The 25,513-nt window shown below is 40.3% G+C and overlaps 1 protein-coding gene across 1 annotated transcript in view; it reads right to left on the bottom strand.

Moving 5' to 3' along the window:
- Window positions 1–4,809: 4,809 nt before the first annotated feature.
- The window catches only part of LOC141001399 (DENN domain-containing protein 2A), a 37,582-nt gene continuing 16,878 nt past the window's right edge, over window positions 4,810–25,513 (bottom strand). The window contains exons 2-20 of the mRNA XM_073472467.1: window positions 24,454–24,540; window positions 19,878–20,900; window positions 16,962–17,089; window positions 14,933–15,045; window positions 14,636–14,833; window positions 14,259–14,352; window positions 13,535–13,585; window positions 13,065–13,252; window positions 12,469–12,578; window positions 11,663–11,732; window positions 11,314–11,391; window positions 10,075–10,215; window positions 9,790–9,938; window positions 7,769–7,946; window positions 7,635–7,676; window positions 7,386–7,491; window positions 6,188–6,493; window positions 5,886–5,972; window positions 4,810–5,756 (exon numbers count right to left, since the gene is read on the bottom strand). Of these exons, the coding sequence (XP_073328568.1) occupies window positions 5,725–5,756; window positions 5,886–5,972; window positions 6,188–6,493; window positions 7,386–7,491; window positions 7,635–7,676; window positions 7,769–7,946; window positions 9,790–9,938; window positions 10,075–10,215; window positions 11,314–11,391; window positions 11,663–11,732; window positions 12,469–12,578; window positions 13,065–13,252; window positions 13,535–13,585; window positions 14,259–14,352; window positions 14,636–14,833; window positions 14,933–15,045; window positions 16,962–17,089; window positions 19,878–20,900; window positions 24,454–24,539 (3,180 nt within the window). The 5' untranslated portion in view covers window position 24,540 and the 3' untranslated portion in view covers window positions 4,810–5,724. The remainder of the gene's footprint in view (window positions 5,757–5,885; window positions 5,973–6,187; window positions 6,494–7,385; window positions 7,492–7,634; window positions 7,677–7,768; window positions 7,947–9,789; window positions 9,939–10,074; window positions 10,216–11,313; window positions 11,392–11,662; window positions 11,733–12,468; window positions 12,579–13,064; window positions 13,253–13,534; window positions 13,586–14,258; window positions 14,353–14,635; window positions 14,834–14,932; window positions 15,046–16,961; window positions 17,090–19,877; window positions 20,901–24,453; window positions 24,541–25,513) is intronic.

The following is a 25,513-nucleotide window of genomic DNA, read 5'->3' as shown; positions in this document are numbered from 1 at the left end:
GCTTGGATGTTAATGCAACAATACAAGTATATCCTGATCAGTGATGGAATGTAACTAAGTACATTTACTCGAGTACTGTACTTAAGTACAAATTCGACATACTTGTACCTTACTTGAGTATTTTCATTTTCTGCTACTTTACACTTCCACTTGCAAACATCGTACTTTATACTCCACTACATTTATCTGACCACTTCATTTACTAGTTACTTTGCAGATTACATGCTGCATCGGAGCCAAAGTAGCACATTTTTAATTCAGTTCATTTTATCTGCAATCGGTCGACCTCTAGTATACGATACTAACATCCATGTAATAACATGTTGCCAATAATTAACTCTTACTACAGAAAAGTACTTGTGATACTTTTAATATCATACTTCTACTCAAGTGACTTTCACAAGTTTGACTTTTGGGTACTTTTTTACAACAATGCATATAAGTAAATGACATAATAAGAGCGAGAATCAGCTCCAGCTCTGTAAGCTACAACATTAAAATGCTGATGTTAATGCATCAAAGATAACAATAATAATTCAACAGTGGCCTAACATAATGACACAACTGACCATTCCCCTGCAAAATAAGCACTTTTACATCTAAAATACATTTTGCTGATACTATTTCACTCTCAATGCCAGGCTTTAACTTGTAATGGAGTACTTTTACAGTGTGGTATTTCTACTTTTACTCAAGTAAAGCATCTGAACACTGCTTCAAGCACTGTTTACCTTGACTAGAGTTGAAAGCGCAACATTTACTCGTAAGAGAGCGTCTTCACATGGCGGTATGTTTACTTCTACTACATATCATCTGAATAACATCTTTCAACGCTGGTGATAACACGCGTCGTTAAAATACAGGTGTTTAAATGATCTAACAGACAAACAACAGCTGAGTCAAGCCACTTCCAGTCTACTCACACTTGTTGAAAGCGGAGAGGGGGAAACAAAAAGTCTTCTGAATTAATCGTGCGAGTTAATAAATACACAGTTTGAGTGATCTCAGTGTCCCGGTGTAAAACTTTACCCAGACACACACTAATGTTTGCCTGCACGACTGTGACTGTTTATTCCCCCTCAACAACACAACAAAAAAACAAAAAAACCCAGAAAAAAGTTCCGGCTGAAGCACAGGAAGTCAAACCACACACACACACACACTCTCACACACACACGCACTCTCCAGCGCCGGAATTAAAAGGAAAAAATGCCGGAATTTGAGCGCAGAAATGTGAGATATTTGAGGAATGTTATCTCCGACAGTGAGCGAGAGAGAGAAAGCTCAGAGAAGTCCTGGCTTCACATCCACAAAGTGAAAGTTTAACACACGCAGTTTGGATCCCGAACATGAGAGCAAGCACTTTTAAATAAAATAATAAAAACATAAAAGAAATATATTATAAAACACTTGCAGGAGCTTACCTGGCGAGGATCTTATTAGCAGCCGGGCAGAGCAGCAGGCAGGTGGAGCAGTGTGATATTATTTTTAAGATGACTCTGTGTTTTTGTTTTTTTTTTCCCTTTTTTCTTTTTTTTTTTTCTGTGTGTTTTCTGCTGCCTCGTCTCCTTCCTGAAGCTCGTTTGTTTGAAGCGAGAGGAGGTCAGGAATTTCAGGAATTAGCCGTGGTATGACATGAAGCCTGGAAAAAGCCAGAGAAAAAGACCATGGGAGGGAAGGAGGGGAGGGGAGGGGACGGGAGAGGAGGCAGGTCTGACCGGTCAATGCGTAATGACGAGGGGGTGGAGAGGAGGGAGGAGGAGGAGGAGGGAGGAGGGCTCCAGGAAAGCAAAGGAAAGGGTGGTGAGAGGGGGAGTAGTCCAAAGGAAATATCATCAAGAATAAAAAAAAAATCCTGGAACAGACTGAGGAAACTGTCACTGACCTCAGGAGGAGGGACGAACACATGACTACACTGTCATGGAACTGTGTGGCAATAATTAATAATTTGTCTATTTTTCTTGTGTGAAGTTTATTCAACTTTAACTTGGTTTGAAGTGAACAAATATCCAACATTGCCCCCAAATGAGAACTTCATTAGACATTTAAAGGTGCAATATGTAAGGACTGGCCACCTGTTGAATTCATACTCAACAATCAGAATTCCCCTGTACAGTTCAAATGCACATACTGTAGTTAATGACAGTTAACTGGACTAATGCTTCATTGCTGTGTGTTTTTGTTTCCTCGTATTCTGTTCATACTCTTAAATTGTTCACTTTTTCATTTTTTGCATATTTAAATATTTCAATACATTTTAATGAAATAAGACCCTTATTTTGATCTGCAAGTTCTCATGATAATCATTCTATTGTGGCTACATGACTTAATTACCTTTTCATGGAGTAGTTTTCATTTTTAGTGGCGGGGTACGACATTTGCGCTGGATCAGTTTGAAATGTTGGATACTACAATACAAACATATCAGGCACTATTTCCTCAAATATTTAAGCATGATATGTTGTATGTTTATGGCTTCATGATTACATAAAATGAAACATTCTAGATATTTTTGCAGTATTTATACAAACGTACCTATCATTAAGCAGTGTATTGGTCTTTGGTATCCTTTGGATCCAGACAATAATTAAAAATAAATTCCTGTAAGTTTGAGATATTCTTGGGTTGAGGAGGTTAATGTTGGTATCAAAAGTGTAATATGTAAGAATCTTAGTTGAAAACATTCTCAAAATTAATTAAAATTACAGACAGAATGTGAAGAAATAAAGGTTTTCACGTCATGATGTCTATATATTGTATTATGGTGACACTTTCATGTGGTATCGGAATAAATGGGAAAATGTTTTTCTGACTGGAAAAATTGATGTCAAGGCCTCCTCAAGTTGGAACAACAACTCCGAAAGCCAGAGAAACTTGGGTGGACTCCATGGGTCCACCAAATGAACACACCAAAGTCGGAGGAGCGATTTACCAGTTTGGGAAGTGGATCAATGCAGCAAGTTTCCAGTTGTTTCCTGAGTTTCCAGTCTGACTCGCTAGCTGCACGGCTAACTGAGCTAACTAGCTAATGGCAGCTACAATTAAAAGCAGTTTGTAGTTAACGTGATGATATGCTCCCCCTATTTATTATGAATTTGACAGGTGGCCAGTTCTTATAGTAGACCTATGATACAACAGACCGTCACACATTTAATGTCACAGCTTCTGTTTTTATATACTATTTTATTTATCCCCTCACACCATATGATATTAATATATGACAAAAAGAAATGGATTAAATTACTTTTAATACCCTCTTAAAGTTAAGTAGTAACTTCAAGAATAGTACCAAGAGTAGTAACCTCTATAAGAAGATATATTGAGCTTTAAAAAACCTTAATAAGTTGAATAAAATAAAGATTTTCTAAACATTTTGAGGGAAAATGCCACCTGTTACAGTCTCTTCTTTCTTGTCCCAGTTTTCACCTCCTTTGCTTATATTCTCACAAAAGCAGACAAAAGCAATACTAATGTTAGATTTGGGCGTGTTGTGCAAGTCATTAAAGGCCCGCAGGCTGAATTGTCTGAGATGTTATTCTGAACTTCGGACTCTGCAGGAAACACATGCAGGATAACATGAACTGGGTAACAGAGTCCTCCAGTGGATACTGTGGGTATGACAGAGTGCTGGTTCACTGGCAAGACTCAGACAGTGACACCACACGCTGTCACACTGTTCTGGGGGTAATGTGATGTTGACTCGTAACATTTAAGTAATAAAAATGATTATTTAATCATCTTTGTGTGTGCTAGTGTACCACATTTATTCATCCCATTGCCTTTTACACTCACGAGTTGTATCATTAGTAGCTGTGCGCTTCCATTTCTTTATGCCTGATTTAATTGTACTCTAGAGGAGGTTGTTGTATCTCCTGAATTGTTTGTCAATCATCTGTTCTCTTGTCTTCATGGTGCCAGTTTAATCAATCTGACTCTCCTAAAGTTCGACCTTGCAGATAAAAAGTGAATTTAGAGTCATTTACAATCCCTTTGCTGCACACAGCTGATCAGCCATTTCACTGATTATGTGACTTCTACAAAAACTGTCTGCACCAGTGTCGGTTTATGTGTGTCACATTAAAGGGATGAATTATTTGGCAAACATATACTTTACAGTTGCAATTAATTTACAGTAAAACCATGTTCACAGCTTAAAATGGGAACAGGATGTGTTGACAGTGCCCTCTGGAGCTGGATGGAACTCAAACATTACTAATTGACATTGCTGCAGTAGTGGAATGAAAAACATTTACTCGAGTACTGTACTTAGGTACAAATTTGAATTACTTGTACTGAACTTGAGTATTTCCAGTTTATGTTGCTTTACACTTTTACTCCACTACATATATTTGATGATATTAGTTGCTAGTTTTTTTTTTTGCAGATTCAGAGTGATAATACATAATAAAATATAGTCAACAAATAAATGATGATGTATAATTACAAGTTAAGATGAGACGTCATTAATCCCTTTGTGAAATTCACAAGCAACCTGGCAGTACATATTGTAAAAATAACAATTCAATAATATTATAAACATTATTCTGAAATGCATAATGAGTTCTTTTAACCATTGTATATTTAAGTATGTTGTGATGCAAACATAATTATTTGTGTGATGTAAAACAAACAGTGTCTAAAAATGGAATTTTCCCAAGTCGGATTAAAAATGTGCTCAAAAAAATATAAATAAATAAATATCTGAAAAACAAGAAGTAAACATACTGTAGCTCAGCAGCAAATGCAAAAGTTACTCACTTTAAATACACATATTTACAATATTGTATGAAAGAATGAGTCATTGTCTAATTCAAAAATTCAAATCACTTTATTCATAAAGTTTCACTGTATTCTTAATCAAGCTTAAGACAAACCTAGTTGCTTTTGTGAACACATTGATACTGATTGGCCTAAGATACACATCCTTCTTCAACATCGAGTTCATCCAAACTTTACTCAAACCAAAGTGAGAGCTGTAATCACGCTGATTTCCTTTTGGTGCTCATTCCTTTTCCAATAGAAGTTAATTTAGTTAAAACAGTGGTACATTTACCCAACAACCCAAACACTAGACTCTGTTAAATAAAGCCTATTACAAACTACAGGAGATTTCTTTGCACCCATTTAAAGGAAATTTAAAAAAGAGATTAAGTTGTCTAAAAAGAATATAAATTAACTGAAAAGCCTCCTGCTGTTGAAGAAGTTGTACTATTGTATTTATTAAAACTTCTATAGAAAATACTTGGAATGTATAGGAAAGTATTGTACAAAACAGGGCCTTCAGTGATGCTCCTTCTTTACAGGTTTATATGTGAAGTCAGTGAAGGAGCTAGAACACTGTTCCTAAAAACATTTACACTGTGCTGTGCTATACAGTAAAAAGCTGCAGGGATTGACTGTAATCTGGGAAAAAGTCTGAGACACTGTTAGACATCGCTTTATCGTGTTGGAGGGCGTTTTGGTCCAAGCTGAGTAAACCCTTCACAACACTAATGGAATGACTGGTTAATGAAGCTGAGAGCTAAAATCTAACTTTCCCCAGATTCACTCATGTTCACATACTGTGAGTCCAGTTCACTTCTCGAGTCCTACATTCCTGTTTGAGCTAAAGACACATGTCCGTCTCTATGTTCTCCACGTCCAGGGAGTGCGTCTTGCTCTTCTTTTTACTGCACACCTCCATGATTTTTCCTACTTTCACAGACATCATCCTCACTCCAAGCATCATTTCTTGGAAAGGAATTTCATCTTGTTTCCTGAAAAAAGCAACAGATGTGAATCACCAACCCCAAACTCCTACTAATGAGGTATTTGTATTGTACTTGTAGTTTTTGTAGTCCCTTAACTGGGTGATCATTTGATTGAGGCTGTATAATAAATCTCACCTAGACCCTTGAGGAACTTGTTGACTCCTCGTTGCTCGCTCCCAGGTAGCGAGTCAAGATATTCCTGTGCTCTCACCTCAAACAGACCTGAAAGTAAAAGAGCAAGTTAAATACTGCAAGTGGAATGTTTTCAAGATACCATTACACCTAGTTGGAAAAAAAGGTGAAATAACTGAAATAAGTATAATAAAAGAGCAACATCAACCTAACATGGAGTACATTTGTATGGACTGACATGATACTGCTCCTTTAATGGTTTGAAACTCGACTGTAACTGTAACCCTGTAACCAAATCTCAGTACCTCTGAGGCCCTGCCTGCGCAGCTCCCTCTCCTGGATGAAGCCGGTGAACATCTGCGTTTCCATGAAAACCTCCAAGAACCTCCTCAAGCTCTTGGAAGTGACCGCTTTGCGAAAGGGGTCGCGCTGAAAGGACGAGGAGGAGGAGGAGGAGGAGGAGGAGGAAGACGAGGGGCTGGGCAAGGTGGGGGAGGAGACAGACTCGTCCTCCCGCTCTGCTCCACCCATGAAGAGGGAGTAGTGACCCACCATCTCCACGAAGAAACGCACAAAGGCCTCCGACACCACCGTGCTGAGGGAGCTCGAGTCTGGGTGGAGGAAGAGGAGCGAAAACCAAGGAAAAGAAATAAAATAGAGAAGATTAAATCACAGGATATTTACTGCCCTCTACATGAGAACAACCAAGACATCCAGTGTCTGCAAAACACTGATCAATACCCATCACTAAGTGGAGGAAAATAAACTTCCTACTTACTGGAAATTCCAGCTATTTCCCATCACATTACATCATTTTTTGACATTTTATTCTCACCAAAAGCTGGTGGATATTTGCTATAAATTTCCAGTTTCTGTTAAAAAGTGTCACTTTAATGTTGGGTGTGCTAAAGGATGCATGAGTGACTAAAAAAACCTCCTAACTGCTGCTTAACGTAGCGACACTGAACTCTGTTGTCTAAAAAATACACACCAAGCAGTGATGTGATGTTGCATTATAGTGTACTTCTACATTATGTATGTTTGGCTTAACATACAGAAATCTGTTATGACAAAATAGTTACGCTAGTGTATGTGTCCATTTACATCTCACATACATATGCTAATACATGCGATGTACATATAAGTCACCATATACTAACGTTGCTATTTTGCACTACATTAATTTGCATTTGTTTAAATGTATCATTATCAAAAGCTTAAAAATAAGGTTTTTCTAAGGTAAATAGTCTATTGAATGGTAGCTGGCCCATCAATATTTCCCTGCAGTAGACCATTTCCACACCATTGTAAATGAGGGTATGTCCTCAGTGGTTTTTCAAGGTAAAATAAATATAATTGAAAAATAAATGTATTTGAAATTACTGTTGATCATTTTAGAGCAGTGTTTTTAGTACATTTGTTACCCCTGATCAAACATAAATATGCTGTATAAATAGAGTACATCATAACAGAGAAAATGCTGTAATAACTGTGCTGAGTCACCATTGGGCAGATCTCCTTTCTCACAGGCCAGCTCCCTCCTCTTGTCCAGCACATGCTCGAGAGCCGCCTGCAGCTTGTGGGGAAGAATGGAGTCCTCATCATCCAGCTGTGAAGGGAAACACACAGATGTAAATACAGTCAACACACTGCAGTGAATTAACGTACTGTATTCACAAAACATCTGGCAGAGTCACTTCATGTGTAACAGACAGATTTTCGCTGTTTTCTTTATGTTTTTATGGTTTCTACCTGTCGGAGGAAGCGGCTGTTGCCGAGGTCGACCACCAGGACCTGAGGGAAGAGCAGTGGAGAGTGATGTAATTTCCTGGAGCTATTGTTAAGTGTCAAAGAAGGGCCATGGGTACATAATAAACTCATCTCACCTCTTCGATGGGCAGCTCTTTGAGTCGAGGCAGGGAGCTGGAGAGCAGGCCCACTATAAAGGGTGTAGGGGTGCAGACGATATCCAACATGGAGGGCGGGAGCACGGGGATGTACGTATGCTGCCAGGTGAAGGGGTAGAGTAGAGCCACGACTGCATGACAACACTGAGACAATGTGCTGCAGAAAGAGAGGAAGAAAAGATCAAACTTGGTTGATAACTGATTTTAGATGGGACAGTATGGTAGAGTAGAAGACATTCTTTCAAAGAAAACATAAGGAAAGCCTTAACAAAAAGACCTACAGATACAAACAATTCACCATGTCCTTATCTCGATTTTATTTTGGGGAAAAAAAAAGTTTGGGTGCTGTGCAATCAATCTATAACTATCAGTCATTTCTGTTACGTTGTAATGGTGCGCCATCTTGGCCAGGTCTCCCTCGAAAAAGAGATTTTAATCTCAAGGGACTTTCTGGTTAAATAAAGGTTAAATAAACAAAAACAAATTGTCATCAAACTGTGTTTAGTGACCAAGTGACCAATATTATCTGCCTATATTAGCCTATCACAGATATATCATATCAGCGTATATGTTGTCTGATATATGCTGATTATAATGCAGAAAAACATGCTTGAGGTAATTTATAATTATTAAATTCCGTGAAAAGTTTGTTGTTTCAGTGATTCACTGATGTCATTAAAGACAACAAAGTTGATTGTTAAACTGCGTCTGTTTCATATCTTTGTCAAAAGGGTTTGATAACCACATTTGAAGGATCACTGCAAAATGTGCGTGAGTATCAGCCAATATATTGATATTAGAATTTTTTACTCCCCAATATTGGTATCGGCAGCAGCAGCTAGAGTTTGATACTGTGATTATACATATCTCACTTTTCAATACATCACATTAGGCATTAGTAGCTACCTCTGCCTCACTTGGTCCCTAAATTCCCCATGATGACTTTCTACAACAGTTCAAAAAAGGTTTAATATTTGACTTAGTATCTCAGTGTATCTAAAGAAAGAGTAAAATACGTCACAAAATCTTCCAAAAAGCGAAGTATATTCCTAAAAGCTGGCTCATATGGCTGTGTATTTCTTGAACAGTCTAAAATACAACTCTAATCTCTACCACAAGAGGGTGCTAATCAACTCCTCAAGAAAGCAACATCTCCCGCCACACGTTTCTTAATTTGGAACATAATGCTAAAAGTTCATTCCTGTTGCTGCAACAAACCCGCTGTTACCCTAAGAGGAATGTTAAAGAGCATCTCTTAAGGGAGAGTGATGTAACACTAATAAAAACTATACAGCGGCAGCAAACACACTCACCCCAAGCTGTTAATTTAATCTCTCCCGGGTGTGCATCTGCTCACAGTTAATTCATTAAAAAATTGATTGACGAGGCCAAGTTTCCACTCCACAGAAGAGCGTGTGCAACAACTCGTAATCTGAGCTCTGGTGAGAAAGGCTTCTTGTACTACTTTTTAAACAACGGTACATGGGCAAACTACATATTAACCACGAGGTAGTTGTTGTTTTTTTTTCTTTCAATAAGAAGACAGTTACTGATTCTGCTGAGCCCACATGCTGAACCAGGTGTACCACAACAGTTAAAGGTTTTAAGTGGACTGTGTGGGCGTGATGACGTCATTGTGAACACGTGTTAGCTCTGGAGTCATGCTCTCAAGCCCTTCTATCTGGCTTCCATGACAGTTTTCCAGAGGAGAAGTGATTGTTCCCCAGGCGACTGTATAACACAACAGCATTCTTTCCTCTCACACTCGGTCAGGATCTTCTTTTCCTAAGACTGTTTGTCTCTCTGTCATAGCCTTCAAACTCTTTACTCTTGGTCTTTTCAGCATTGTAACCCTTCCTTCAAATGAATTAATTACATTTAACGCAATGACTCCACCCGCCCCAGGATTGAGGTTTGCAAGGATCGAGCATGCGATCTTTAGGTTTCGGAAAGCTGACTAACCACAGTGATCTGTAACAATATATGTTGCTGGAGCTAACCTGAGTTTGTCGGCAGTGAAGATGACTCTGCGCTCCAGAAGTAGAGACGCAAACACTCGGAGAAGGAGACGTAGACTCAAGGAGGAGAATAGACATTCAAAGTCCACATGTTCCAGACGAGAATCTGACGGCCTACACAGCTCTATCACCTGTAGGAAAGAGGGAAAGAAAACACACATTCACATAAAGACACTGATGTGGTTATATAATTTCAAACACATATGGAGTGAAAAAAACCTACAACTTCAAATGCTGTTTTTTAAAGTGACACCACCATCATCTCACCTCTGTCCCAGAGCCAGGTAGGAAGTTTTTGACAGTGATAGTCCTTCCTGGAGCAGGGAAAGGAGCTTCCATTATGCCTCTCATAAAGGGCTGCACCAGAGCAGGAGAGATGGCTCTCCTCTTTTCCACTTCATCCAGAATCTGGGAAACACAGAGAGGGAAGCTCTGAAATTTTAATATCTACAATCACAAATATTTATGTACACTATAGATGTGTCAGGCGCGTGCAGAGCAGTAGATCTTTCTATCCCAGCTAAACATGATCGTTTCAATAGATTAGACCTTTTTTGTCATTACTTGCGTGACTTACGTAGCGTTATGAATTTAATTATCTTCACCCCAAGTATGATCTTTTCCTAAACCTATCAAGTGATTTTTGTGCCTAAACCTAACCATATTACATATACTATATATATACACAGTGTATACTGTGATAGAGGATTACATGTATGGTATTGTCGAATTTCCCCTTTTTTAAACCAGGCAAAAGTCCCACTGACACTCCAATCTCTTCTTTCTAAACTGACAGTTAAAATGACATCTCATTCATGTGCCATCATAAATGAATAAAGGCTGAAGTTACTCAATGTAACTGAGACTCTGGACTGACAATTCTTTGGGAAACACTGGTTTATCTCCTCACAGACTTTTTAAATTGTGCCCTGATTCAGTGGAGAGTCAAACATTGTCAAAAGTGAGTACAACTAATGGCTAACAGGCTGAATCCATTGTGTGTACTCATCTACACACATATCTACACATCTGTATAGTATTAGTGTTGTGTAGCTGATCTCATACAGATGAAACATATTTATATGTTCATAAATAACAACAGATATACTATATTCACCCTTCTATGTCTCAGTCTGTATCCTTGCAATCCCTTTTTTGGCAAAGGCATATGAACGCTAAGCACACAGTTCAACATGCTTATAAATCTTAAGCTCAGTATGGGGAACCTTTTCCACTGCAGTAACCACATCAGCTGCAGTTCACATGTGTCTCCATACTGCAACCAGGACTACGAGGCTCTGTGGGAAATAGACCGGACGGAGGGCGGGTGGGGCTCTGTGGGCACCAAGGGTGGTACTGCTCTGTACTCGTTTAGTGGGGGTGGGGTTGTATGTACAGTATGTGTTTGTGTAACTGAAGGAATTCTGTGCGATTTAATTTAATTTGCCGCAAAAAACACGTATTCATGTGAACTTTGTGCACTTGTGTTTGGTTCACTGTATCTACCTTGGAGAAGAGGTCGAAGCAGCCCAGGCGGCTGACGATGCAGTAGACCTCAGGGAGCCTTCGGCCTTTACCACTGGGCTGAGAACAGTCAGCAAGAAAAAGACAGGTTCAAAACACTGGAATGTCACAAGATTGCTCATCCAAGTACAACCACAGGATTAGACCAGTGGAGCAGAGCAAAGCTTTTGTTTCGCAGAGACTTTGACAGCCATTTAGGATGAAGAATTTGGAATCATTTTATCAAGCAAAGTCAAGAAGAGTCAAGAGAGTTCATAAGGAAGGATTATCTGTGTTTAAATCAAATTAGGAGAAGCTAGTGATAAGGGGCAGTAGAATTTTAAGGGCATACCAGTAATCTCCGACAGTAGCCAAACCGCCTGCTTCCATCCTCACCAGTCAGGACAAATGAGAACGTCTCACTGGAGATAAAAAAAAAGAAGAAAAAAAATAATTCAGATATGCTGGAAAATGTTAAAAGCAGTTAAAATCACACGTGAATGACTGTTGTGGAAACAGAGCACTCCATTCTGGACTGGACTTTGTGTTTTGGTAAACAACGGTACGACTTTGTACTTGAGAAGGAAAACCCTCAGGACAGGCTTACTCTGCAAATATCCACACAAAGCCTCCTTAGCTTTCGCTGACAGGTATTCATTGACCGGTGAGGACCTTCTAGACAGGCGAGAGTGTCAGCCAGTTCAGTGAAGGTGTGTGTTTTTACTGGCCCCTCACTCCTTTGAACATTTGCCTCCAGGTAATTATTAGCCATCACAGTCAGGACACATCATCACTTCTCAGAACAATGCAGACGTTGAGTGGCTCAGCTAGGAGGTATTGGGTAATTTGGCCAATTTTAAACAGCAAAGACAGAGAGGTGATTTTGTAGTAACAAACCAGGTGTAACATCCTCAATCCATTCTCTCTCCCTGTAATCATTTGTCACTGCCAGCGCCTAATCGCTAAAGAAAGAACAGTCATCTTACAAGCCACGAGGTCATTTCTATTTTGGGCTGTCAGCTTCTTCTCTAACAAGTGCTTATTAGCGAGGAACACACACAAGCTATGACCACTCTGCCGGGAAATTCCTCTGTCCCTGTTTTCTTTCACTTTTTTTTAAGTCCTAAGGGCCGCGGCAGCCGACGGACTGGGACTGACCTGGGGAAGTTGTCGACAGGCGCCCAGTCTTTAGCGTCAGGGAAACAGAACTGAGGGATGACCTTCAGCTGGTCCTCAGCCTCACGCATGAACTTAAAGCTCCTTTCAAGCTGGAAGACAAGCGAGACAAAATAGGAAAATGAATATATTTAACACCACAAAAGATTTCAGATTAGATTGCTGTAAGACTTAAATGGGCCTGAGACATCTGCACACTGGAAATAAATAATGAACCACATATAGAACCACTTAAAGCACACGTGTTCTCCATCTATGGCCACAACTAAAACAGAATTTTAGATTCTTGGATTTTGTTGATTTAACAGACGTTTTCATTATTTAGTGGTAAAGCTGCTCAAAAATGACAATGCTCCTCTTTGTTTGCATAAAATAAGTGTAAAATTTCTGTTTTTCTTTCACCAGAAAAGCCCATATCAGCTCATGCTCATAAACTAGGATATATAGGTTAAATTATTACTATAGTTCTGATAGGAAAGCTAAAATTATGCTTCTTTATCAGCAGTGTTTTCTTTCTTTAATTTTCAGCAGTTCATTTTCAAATAAGGTGCGTTAGTAACATTTCTATCCTCTTTCACCTTGAGAGGGAACTGCTGTGTGACCTCTGGCAGGTATGGGACTCCAGCCTTGGTCTTGTGGAGCGCAACAACTATGAAATACTCAAAGAGTTTTCTCTCCTGCAGCTCCATCAGATCCCTCTCCAAGGTCCGGTACCGCCCCGTCTGCCTCAGCATGGACTGGACCGACACCAGCCGCTGGCTGTGAGCTGAGAGATGCAGAAACACATTTCATGCATATAAATCCAGTCATATGCAAAAGCACAGAGGGTCACTGTGAGGCCATGTAAGGATATCAGCATTTCCATCTGTGTATACTTTTAATGTAAGCTATACAGTGGAACAGTGAAAAGAGAGAAAACTATGATCTGAATCAGTTTATGCACACATTCTCCTATTGTGCCAAATTTTTTGAACTAATGAAATTACACAGATACATAACAATTTCATATTTAGCTCCTGTATGTGTGAATATTTATTTCTGTTCTCACCTTTTAGTTTCTCCTCCGTGTCACTTTCCGACTCGCTGTTCTCATCCGTCACTAAATTAAAGAGACAAGAGAATAAAAAAGAAAAACAGATCGTGAGGAGGCCGCCCATAACAATCACAGGAAACGCCAAACACATGGAATTTGCTCTCATTGCTTTCATTCCAGCCTCCACCACCACACAACACCACCCAGTCCTCTGAAACATGGGTCAGTTTCAAGCGACCCGAGAAAGTAACCTTGCCCATAAAATTAAGTGAACACATATGATGAGGTATTATCGGACTTGTAACGCGTGGATAGTACTAACTTTCAGTTACAAGGACAATGAAAAAAGGCCATATAATTGTAGTATTTTTGAAAGTACAGAGAATTGATATTATTAGACAGAATGGCATTGCAATGTCAGGAAGAATTACTGGCTCCACAGCAGGATCTGCACCTGGAACTGTTTTCACACCAGAAACTAATCTTGTGTTCCTTTGCCCACAACGTAACTTTCCACCAACTTTTATTGAAATCAGTTAACAAGTGTTAGAGACATCCTGCTAACCAACAGACAAACAAACACAAAAATCCCCACAAGCTCCTTGATGGAAGCGTTGCAGAGGTGGACAAAACAAAGATTCCTACAGTGAGTTCAGTTTTTCTTTCAGTAAATTCATAGTTGATGTGAAGCAAGTAAAACAGGCTTTTCTTTGGCCTACTATCACATTTGAAGTCTCACCTCTCCCTGAGCTGGTCTCCGTAGACTGAGACACCCTCTTCATGCGTTTCTTCCCTCTCCGCGCCTCAAAGATGCCATTGATTTTCAGCACCATCTGCGGGAGGCAAAGGGAAAGAAATGTCCATCTTTAACTCCTTAAACTAATAAACAAAATCTGCCAGCCTCCTACCAAAATCATTTCAATACAGCTTCTGGGAGGCCTTCCTCTAGGCACACTTTGCACAGGAAATATCCATCAGAAAAGTTTCCCCTGCCTTACTCATCCCCAGACGGCAGCATGAGTGGACCAGCTCCGAACCTCCCTGAGCGGTACACTGGGTCATAAATCACAGACGGAGCAGCGTGAGCTTTGTCAGAGGCCTCTCAGACTCTCATACCTTTGGGATTTTCCTCCGTCTGCGATTGTACGGGTCTCCAGAGAGGCAGGGGGTGTCGTCAGGGCTGCTGGGTGTGGAGGGGGGGCTGATCCGGGAGGGAGAGGAGATGCCAGTGTCCCTGCCGGTCTTGCGTAGTTCCAGGAGTTTAAAGCTTCGCCGTTCAGAATTTTGTCTGAAGAAGCCAGGCCTGGTGGAGAGCTGGGGAGGGCAGATGGAGCAAAACAGACAGATTCTTAGTATAGGGCTGCTTCCATTAAATATACTTAGATTTAAAGTGATTCATCAGCGATCAGGTACCTTAGTTGGTGTGTCGGGAACAGGAGATGAGGAGGCAGGGGAAACACATTTGCTTCCCAAACAACTTCTCTCCAGCTCTATGTCTTCATAGGGGTTCTCCTTAGATGGAGGATCTTCAGAAGAAAAAATAAAATCTTTTTCAAAACCAATGAATCAACATCACCTGGATTACACAACAGTCTCTCACAACCTTTCCAAAAAGCAGATAAAGTATTCTTTCTGTATCAGTCATATTTGTTTTGCTAGACGATTCCTGGTCCAGATGTGCAGAGAGCTACCAGAGGCAGCAGTGCACTCACCCAGCTCATATTTCACTGGGATAAGATGCTTGCACGTCTGATGCTAGTCGTAACTCTAGCCTCAGGTCCTCCCCTGCAGATAAGGAGTGAGGAAGTTTCATTTTCCAAAACCTGTGTCTCATTTCTCTCTTTGTCTCTGTCTCTCTGTATCTCTCCTCTGCTCTATCAATCCATCCACCAGATGCGACCTGGAGGAGTCGGAGTATAAAGAGGGACGTTCAGTTCCCCGCTCCGTCTCCCTCTGAGGAAAACAAGGGATCAACATGCTGTTTTTCACATTGCTGGCAGATGAGTAGGTCACACCAATCTCTACGGTGTGTTTGTGTGTGCTGTCAGCTGTGCACATGTGTGAGCTTGCATCAGTCATCACGTGTGTCTGAGTACATGCAGTGGTGACAGTTGCTTTCCTCTCAATCTGAAAACACTATCAGGCATATGGATTGTGTGTTGATGAGAGCCTGGTTTGCGTGTGAAGGTTGATGACAAGACTACGAGGAGGACACCACAACTGTTCATCACTGTCCACGCTATCTATATCTCTGCCTCCCTGGGCTGCTTTTTGAGTCGACAGCTATAGTGAGTGAGTCAGAGTTACTTTACCCATGGGACACTGCTGAGTGTTTGGTGAACAATGTCTGAGCATTTTAAAGAACAATACTACTGTCTAAAAGGAGGAGACTATAAAATAATCCAAAATAAGCTGTGGCATCTGTCAAATATAATTAAACTTAATTTGATTGTTGCGAGCAAGCAGCCCTCATTACACACCAGCCTCTGGAAGGAAAACCAAAAACACACTGAAGTGATTGCAAGTAATGGTCCATGGCTCTAAGCCATTCATATGCCCCCTGCTGCACAGTAGCCAACCTCAGCTGCAGCACAACCTCACACAACGCCACTATTGTACACGTTATGAAATTAAACAGGCTCTAGGTGGGGTTGGCATAACACTGCAGACAATAAGGCAGGAACGTAGGTCAGGTTTCTACACATAATTTTTAATAAAAGTGAAGCAGCGTGGCTTTAAATTAAAACTGGAGCAGAAAAAACAGAGCAGAGTAAAGACGGCTTGGCCTCCTCGTCACCTCTGTGACTGAACTCTATGAATCACACTGATATGAGAAATGAAACTAAAAGGTCATGCAGCATATGAAGGGTAGAGAAAATATCACAACCTACTACAGTACAGTATTTAACAATGTTTTTCAGTATTTTGAAAATAAAAAACAATTCATAGCCTAAAAGTGCAGAACCTTTTACGAACACTTTAAAATCACATGTCAGAAACTTGATTTCTGATAGATGCAGCAGTTTGTGGAAGATTCCGCCAGGGTATGGAAAAATAAAAGTGTGATTTGTACAACACGTGTTTCACAAAGTGGTGAACTTCGCTCCATCCTTGCTTGTGTGCGACGGAGCTTTCGAGGATGCCCATTTCATACCCAATCATGATACTATCACCTGTTACCAACTGACCTGTTTACCTGAGGAATGATCTAAACAGGTGTTTTTGACAGTTCCACGTCTTTCAGTCTTTTGCTGCCCCTGTCCCAACTTGTTTGAGACGTGGCACCAAATTTAAAATAAGTGTATATTTACAAAAACCAATGAATCTGCAAAGGTAAAACATCAAATACTTGTACTGTTTTCAATTCAGCAAATGATCACACTCTGTTTTTTGTTTTACACAGCATCCCAACCTTTTTAAGAATCGATGTTGTGTTGTTTACCTATTATGTCCTCGTAGACATTCTCTTCTGATAAAGTGCGTGTTAGGCCCAGTCTGGACTGAGCGTACCAGTCCACCCTGCAGCTGTCTGAAGACGACTGGAGCAGATCCTCAAATTCATAGGACTTCCTGGTGGATAGAGGATTACAAAGATTTAGGAGAGTTGCACGCCAAACACAAAAGAAGAGGAAGGAAGGACTTTTCCCTGATACCTCTGCGTTCATGTCAGTGCAGTTAAAAAATGTTTGATATGCAGGAAAACTGATGTTGCCATTTGCTGGTTGCCACATTTGAATGATCACATCTGTCTTTCATCACTGCCTTAGATTAAAGACCAGCTGAATGATGCGCACGCAAGCATCCGTGGTTGCATGTGTCCCCGCGTGTATGCATATACATACAATTATACTAAGTTGCCACTTTATTAGGAACAGCTTGCTACATCCATTGCAATCAGTGCAACCTAAGTGATCCTTTATTTAGTTACGTTTTCAAATAAGTAATCCGTTACTGTAAGAATTTCACCGTATTTCTCTGTTCCTTTTGTTTCCTCAGAAACAAAGAGAAAATCCCTAATGCAATTGCACTGCCTCTGTGTCTCTCCAACTTCTTTGTAGGCAGTATGCAGCCACTTTTCTGTGTCAGAGTGGTTGTTTTGTGTCAGTGTGCAGGTGTAACTTAGCAGACCAGAGAGGACAGTCTCTTGTTCATCAGTCTCATGTTGAAACATGATGTACTGCAGTCCATACGAGCCCATGTTTTCTTGTTTTCACTGAGACAGATGCTAAAACTTCATGTTTCCGATAAGTTCACTGTCTGATTGTTAGCAGCCAGAAGGCTACCTGTCAGGTACCCTCAATTTCTGTTTACTTTCATGAACATTAAATAATTCAACCTTTCTCATTGCAGATGATTTGAAAAAAACAACTACATGTTGTATGAACTTGTTAGGCTATATGCGCTCCAATACCCACTCGATTTATGTCAAACATAGAGGATTAATCATGAGCTGTGAATGGGATATTGCGTTCGTCATTCCTGTTATTATTAACCTGCAGAGTTACAGATTATACCAAGTAATGTCGGTAGAGTCCACAGAGTGAATTAGGAGAAAGACATGCATCCTCTGAACAATATAAGCGGTAACATCTTAAAGGAATAGCAAAGGGGTTTTCAGTTTTGGTAACGCAAAATACTCCAACAAGTTACTTTTCTCACAAGGTAATGCTGTAACTTAACAAGCTCCTTTTTAATGGCTGTAATCTTGTGATGTAACAAGTTACTTTTTAAAACGTACACTACCTAACACTGATTGCAATACAATGCAAAAGCCCTGATACATCTCTTCTAAAGCTTGTCAAAATTAGTTTTCCTTCATGCATGATCTTGTTGTATGATTTTCTATGCTATCTGCCTTCATCTTATTTTGTCAGCTTGTATTTAACTAGAATATCGTTGCCGTCCAGTCAATACCACTTATCTCCAAATTTGGTGTTTTTGAATTTTTTTGATAAAACTGAAGGAGGGAGTGCTCCTTTATGAGTTGAGACAATTCTCCTATTTCTTAAGCCAAATAAACCATTTACAAAGTCATTGAATCATCTGAAAAATGCATTGCCACAAAGCTGAAGACATGGCTGTTTTTCTTAACTCATGACAAGTTGACATTTTGGAGATAAGTGGTTTGACTGGACAGCAATGATATTAACTTTTCGCGGAACTGCATATGAAAACTAGCCATTCGGCCAAATCTGCACATGTACATCATGATGATGTCAACTATTTTGTAGGGTCCCTGATGTGTACCTACAGTTAGGAAAAATAAATGACTATGGAGTTAAATATGCACTTTTCTGGCAGAGTTTTAACAAAAACTGGACATTGTAAGCTTGACAAAAGTAGGATTTATTGCAGACTTGTTGCATGCCATTTAATGATCTAATTTGATCATCTACTAAACTAGAAACTCCACGCACAGAAATGCACACTGCAACGGACACTCACTGAGAGACAGCCTGGCCAAACAAAGGGCTTGACACAGCACACTTGAGCAGAGTGAGGCCTCCACATATGGTATGGAATGTAACAGATCTAAGCCAAGCTCCAAACAAGAATTCAGACCACTGGAGAGAGTGAACAATAGATGTACTCCAATACTGCAGAGTTCACATTTTTGGGTTTCCCTGCAGAGCTTTGTTTGTTTGATTGTAACCATCTGAATATGAGTGCCTCTCAGAAGACCTCTTGAAAATTGTACATGTTAATTACTCTTGCCAGAATAAGTGAGTCAGATGCTGGAGCAAACTTTACACTTGACAAGTAGACACACTTCTACATTTAGAAATTCTAACTCTGCAAAATAAATGCCTGACGACTCTTTTGTGATAGCCAAAGGCCTTGCACAATCATTTTTACTGTCAAGGCTGAAACTCTTGAAAAGCAAAGGAGATGACTCACACCACTCTGGATGTTGTTCTCCACTGCCAGTAAAGTTTTGGAAAGAGGAATGAGTAGAGTTGATGTGTACATTCCTCAGATCCAACCAGTGAGCTCATTCTTTGAGATATTTAGAAACAGGATGATGTCACTGGTGGTTTTGATTCACAACAGATGTGGGAAATGTTGTTCGCCTCGGTGTTTAGTTGCTGGTAGGGGGTAAGGGTTAAAGGATGCACAGAGACATCACTGCTTAATTCAAGTCAGCCTTAGAGCTTTAGACAAGACACTATGGCTTGTATCTAAATGTCTGTCTGTTGGTTGGTTGGTCCACCACTGGTCCACAACAAATGTCGGATTTATTGCTATGAAATTAGGTGCAGCATGCTCATAAACTTTTGTTTAAGCATAGGTAACTTAAAGTAGCTATGGTAAACTAATCATGGCTGCACATATTCATTTTATCTTCTTAATCTCTTACCTGTTACTGCTGTCCCGGGGTTTGTCAGCCCAGGGTCTCCTGCAAACTCCAGGTGGTGGGCATGTGGGTAAAGGAGGAGGAGGAATGGAAGGTAAAGGGGGCAAGTTCCTCCTTCCCTTCCCTGAGCTGGGCCCTGAAGCTGGCGTAGTGGGGGGTGTGTGGTGCTGGAAGGTTCTCTGAGGTTTAGGTAGAGGGTTTATAGACGGAGCACCTGGCTCACTGTATACGTTCTCTGGATCCCCTTCCCTCCTCCTCCGTGACCCACCAGGCCGCGTCACATCAAAAGTCCCAAAAATGGGCTCGTTGCCCTTCTTTTCTGATTCTTCCAGATCCTCCTTTGAAGGAGGACAGAAGTAATTCCCTGGAAAAGCCAATGAAGGTCTGTCAGGAACCTCCTTTGTTGCCTTCTCCAGTTTCTTAACATGAGTTAAAACACTTTTCTTGTCTTGGGGTTGTTCTGTTGGCTTTGAAGCCCGAAATCCCTTCTCTAGGATCACCTCTTTGTCCTTGTTTGTTGAGCCCTCAGGTGATTTAGGTCTCAAATCCCCCAGCTTCCCAAAATTCTCCTTCCCTGAGTCTTGTCTGTCCCAGCTGACAAACCTCTTGCTATCTGTCCTTTGGACCTCTGAAGCTTTGGATTCCTTTTTCCTCACTGTCTCAACTTCCAATGTCCCTGTAGAAGTTAGTGGGGCAGGCTCCTTTTTACCCTCCCATTGTGAGATCTTATCACGGATGCTGGCACTCTTGACTCCTGCTGGGCTCTTGTTGTGGTTCATCTTGCCGCACAGCCCGTTCTCCATGTTGGGAGTCCGTGGGTCGGTGGTGGTGGAGGCTCTCCTGTGAGCTAGCATGGTGTCAGGAGGACCCGGGCTGTCGCTCAGGCTGAGTAGGGGGGAGAGGGGACGCTTGGTGGACACAGCGGTGTCCTTCCTGTCTCTGTCCCCTGGTGACCCACAGACCTCTTGGCGCTGGGGCACCCCAGATGACGGAGCCTCCCCGACCTTCAAGCCACAGCACTGGAGCCTAGAAAAGAACCACACACAGAAAAATTAACATAGTTGCCTGACGCTCAAAGAGGTTACAAAAACAAACAAACAACAAAATCAGGAATATATCTTTCAATAAGTTTACTCAATCATCTGTCTGGCAGTACTGATAACACACTATTTAGTTAGAGTGCAGTGGCAAATGAATGAAAAGAATGAATGAATGAAAAAATATTTTGTTATACACCCAAAGGTCTCCAGTCCACATGGGCTTACAAAGAACTACTTAAATTTTAATACAGAGGCAACACAAAACAGAAGGAAGAGCATGAAAACACGTAGTATTGTATCCATATAAATATATTAGATTTAAACTAAACAGACTGAACATACAAAACCATCTAATATTTCACAATAAGCCTTTAACAAACACGCTAATATTAAAAAAAATTACTTGAAATGTAACTTGTTACATTTCTTGAAATTAACTTACAAATCAGGTCTCTCTGAAAATGCTTTCTGACCTTAACAAATGATATACAGATGAAACTTCAGGATATACATGAAAAAAACTAGATTAGTTGTGTTTTAATTCAGCTTAAGGAGCTCATTCATTAAACTTTGTTTAACTTAATATCTTACAAATCCAGACCAAGCAAAGTTAATAATTCAATGCAAATGGTGCCTGACATTATTATTTATAATTGGTAAGAAAATATATGATTTCATCATCTAAAAATCAAGCATTACATTTTTTCTTGAGACATATTTCATGATTAACAGACTGGAAGGTCATTTTTCAGTCACAAGATGGGCTATGGGGAGGGAACAAAAGTGAACCCAAACAAACAAACAAAGCATGCAAAGAGGTATCTCTTGGTGTGGGGACAGAGCTAACCACTGAGCCACTGCTCCAGCTGATGTGCACTTATTTAAACCAGATAAACAGAGGGGGAAACTACATTGCACTGTTGTCAACTCTAATGATTTATAGTGCAATTATTTTTGTAAAAACATCAGTTGCTGCCTCCAGTGTACATTGAAAAGTACTGAGCTCCTCGTAGCTCTTAAAATTGGCCACACAATGTGAGCACTTACAATTACATCCAAATGGATCTTTGTTTTATGGGGTAAACAAGAATTTTTATTAAAAGAGCTCAGACGTCTGTTTGGTGCCTCTGTTTCAGCTGTGAGTCCCTCCTGGAAGATTACTGGGTCATGACTGTTTGAACTCTCTTTGGAGGTCAAAGTTTACAAGCTACACACACAGCTATTTCTGGAGAGGAGATGAAAGTATACACAGAAGAGGGGAGAGGCCGAAGTTGGACGTGCATCTTTTCTTTTCTACTCCCGACCCTCAAATCTCAGTTTTGGCCCAAAGACCATTCATCAAATGATTGAATTTCCAACAAACAGAGGAAACGTGGCCTTGCTGTGTGACTTCTAGTGACATTGGATGTGAAAACCAACAGTCATGCAATCTAGAGGAAATCTCTGGGGGAAATTACTGATTCAAGTTTCCTCCGAGACCTCTAACGAAAAAAGAAAAACGTGATGTTGTAACTATGACCAATGAGGAAACCAAATAATTATCTTCCAAATTGCTTGGGGTTTTATTAGTTTTTCCTCCCTCCCTTCCCCCTTTCTGTCTCTTTTAGTATCCCTTCGTTGAAACAGCAGTTTTTATTAGGCATGAAGCAACAGAGGGGAAAAACTAGGTCAAATAGAAAAGCCAAGTAAGGGAGAACAGGAGTAGACAGGGGGGTCGAGTGAAGGAGCTAAGAAAAAGTGGAGCAGATGGAGAAGGAAATTAATTGCGTGTGCCCCCCATCTAATAAAAACAACACTTGTTTATGATTAAGAAAGAAAGAAAGAAAGAAAGAAAGAAAGAAAGAAAGAAAGAAAGAAAGAAAGAAAGAAAGAAAGAAAGAAAGATAAATAGATTTTTTTTTTAAAAAGGGCAGCATGGAAAGCTGGTCTATCAACTGCAGCCAAGGATGGGTGGAGGGTGGAGATGACGGTCATTGAGGGCGGAAGGAGAGAAAGGGGAACAAGGGCACAATCACATCTCTGACCAGCTGAGCTAACACAGGATTAGCGGAGAGGAGAAAGGGTTGGAAAGGGGCAAGAAGAAATAAAACTTATTTTAAAGATATCAAGTTTTGACAATTTTCTCCAAGAGAAATGTAATGAGCTTTTGAGCCATATGCCAGACCAAACTCAAAACAAAAGACATTTAAGTCTTCCACTAGACAATCCGTCTTATTGGCACAAACCAAAATCCCTTCATTATAATCTAAATAGAACTAATGAATATTGCAAAGATGACAGAAGGGGCCACAGAGAGTGGTCACAGAGGCATCAGACAGTGGCAGCAGGGGGGCAGTAACAGTATCCAGATGCCAGATGGCCAACTCTGCCCTGCTCTGCTTCTCTAGTCCTGCTATTGTTATACAGCTGACCCGAATGGAAAGGGGCTTTTCAAGCTTGGATACAGAACTTTATGATGGTTATGGGGAAATGACAACATGTTGAGAAGAATGTGTAGAGGTATAACAAGTTGAAAGTAAAGGTTATGTTATGGTTTCACCTTCATGTCTGACAAAGCATGTTTTTGGATAACTTGGTAGGTCAAATGGCACTCAACAAGTTCTGGATTTTCTGTACACCAGCAATTTAGTATTCCCCCTGCATAAACTCTATAGCTATAAAGATGTACAATGCAGGATCTGTCAGTTGCTGTTTGTAAACGTAACATTTAAAGGTGCAGTAAGCAATGGTGAGCCAACCAAAAGGGTCGCTATTTGACGCCTGGGAATGAGACTAAACAATTAACTACTTTTCTTAATAAAAAAAAATTAAAAACTAAAATGGAAAAAAGTTCTAAAATGCTCAGTGCTGCTACAAACATGCCAAAAGGAGTGTTTAACGTTAGTGGTCGGTTTATTTTTCTTACTGCATTGTGCTCTCTGAGTCTTAGTTTACTTCTCTCCTAAAATTAGAGAGCTTTTTACTTCTTTTCAGTGAACCAATGTTTTAACACTGTTGTTGATAATTTCTGCTAAGAATTTCATCCAAAGTTCGCAAATGCTCAAACAACAAATACAGCATCTGGTAGTACAGTTACTTTCAACAGTCTCCCCATTTTACTATAAACAGACCATTACCAAGAAGATATGCAGCTTCTACTGGCCTCTGTACTGCACTCTGCAATCTGATCTGATTTTAAACGATATTGCTAGGTAGCTTTCTGGCAGGGCACAATGACAAAACAGAAAGCAGCAGCATGAGGAATCTCACTGTGAGAAACATTTGCACTGGCAATACCAGCCAGCGGTTTGAGGAACAGGTGATTTACAGTCTTAACCGTTGGCTTACATTTTATTGGAAGATGACAATGTGACAATGACAGACTGATGTTTTAAAAAAAGCTACACACTAAATGCAGGCTATAAAAACCTTGCTCAAGGAGACTTTGACAATAACTTCAAAAAATAAGCTTCTGAGATGGTAGAATCTATTATTACGATACTTTTTACACAGAATCAGAAAAATGAAAAGAATTTTTGATCAGATTTTGAGGTACCTACCCGTTGACTGATTGGTAGATACAGTTGTCAGTGTTTGTACAGAGCAGCAGGGCCCTCCCACCGGTCATGGTGCTAGCAGCTGGCATCCTACACAGCCACGCAGAGAGGAACACAGTCAGTTTGTAGAATGGATTTGGATAATGGGGTTAGTGCATTGTGTGGATGTTGAAAGTCACATGTAAAAATGCAAACGCAGACCTATATTTCATCTTATAGGTCATGAAATTGCAAAGAAAAACACACACAAGTCAAACTGTTACACTGAATAAATTTTTTTACCAGAAAATATTCCAGCTTGCGTTAAGATGATACATAAAAATAGGCGGACATACAGACTGACAAATGAGAGTTAGGTCAAAAGAAGAGCTGCTTCCCCAGGACTCCCTTAGGGAACATTTTCAAACTCTAGTGTGTGAATGTAAACTACCAAATAACTCAAACCTCTCATTCCTGTGGCTAGCGGAACTCATTTCAGAACCAAGCTGGCGAGAAGCAGACCTCACAGGTTGCATGGCATCTCCCCAAAACTGGCAAACCCCAGCTTGATTAGTAATTGGAGGATACAGCTAAAACTAAGCTCTAACAATGCTAAGCCAACAGGCATAAACACACACTGGGTTCCAGCAGCCATGTGGCATTATGGAAAACTTATGGAATATACGACGAACTGCACATTGTAATATGATTAAATCCACCTAGGAAAACATCAGGGGCAGCTGGAAGCCAGAGAAGGGCACTCAGTTAAACTTTTTCAGGTTATCACTCAGTGTCTCGTCTTTTTGCACTTGCCAGAACAGATTTCTGGAGTATTTTCAAGACAAGCACTGTGCACACATTTTGTTTTTGCACTTCAGATTCTCTACGCAAACTCTCGTTTCATTCCAAAACATAACTTCCTTAATGTGTTGAGTGTCTTCCAGCGCTACACATTTGTCTCTGTTCTTTATTACAGCAGCGCCAAGGCGAGTGTGAGGGGACATGCTCGGCCAGTTTGAGATTATTACTTGGTCCATTTGTCAAAGTATAATGAAACCAGATCCAGTTGGAGCCTAGAAAGATC

This window comes from Pagrus major, chromosome 8, assembly GCF_040436345.1.
Source record: "Pagrus major chromosome 8, Pma_NU_1.0".
Lineage (NCBI taxonomy): Eukaryota > Metazoa > Chordata > Actinopteri > Spariformes > Sparidae > Pagrus > Pagrus major.
Note: the sequence above shows the minus strand (reverse complement) of the source record. Positions and strands in the feature narration are given on the sequence as shown.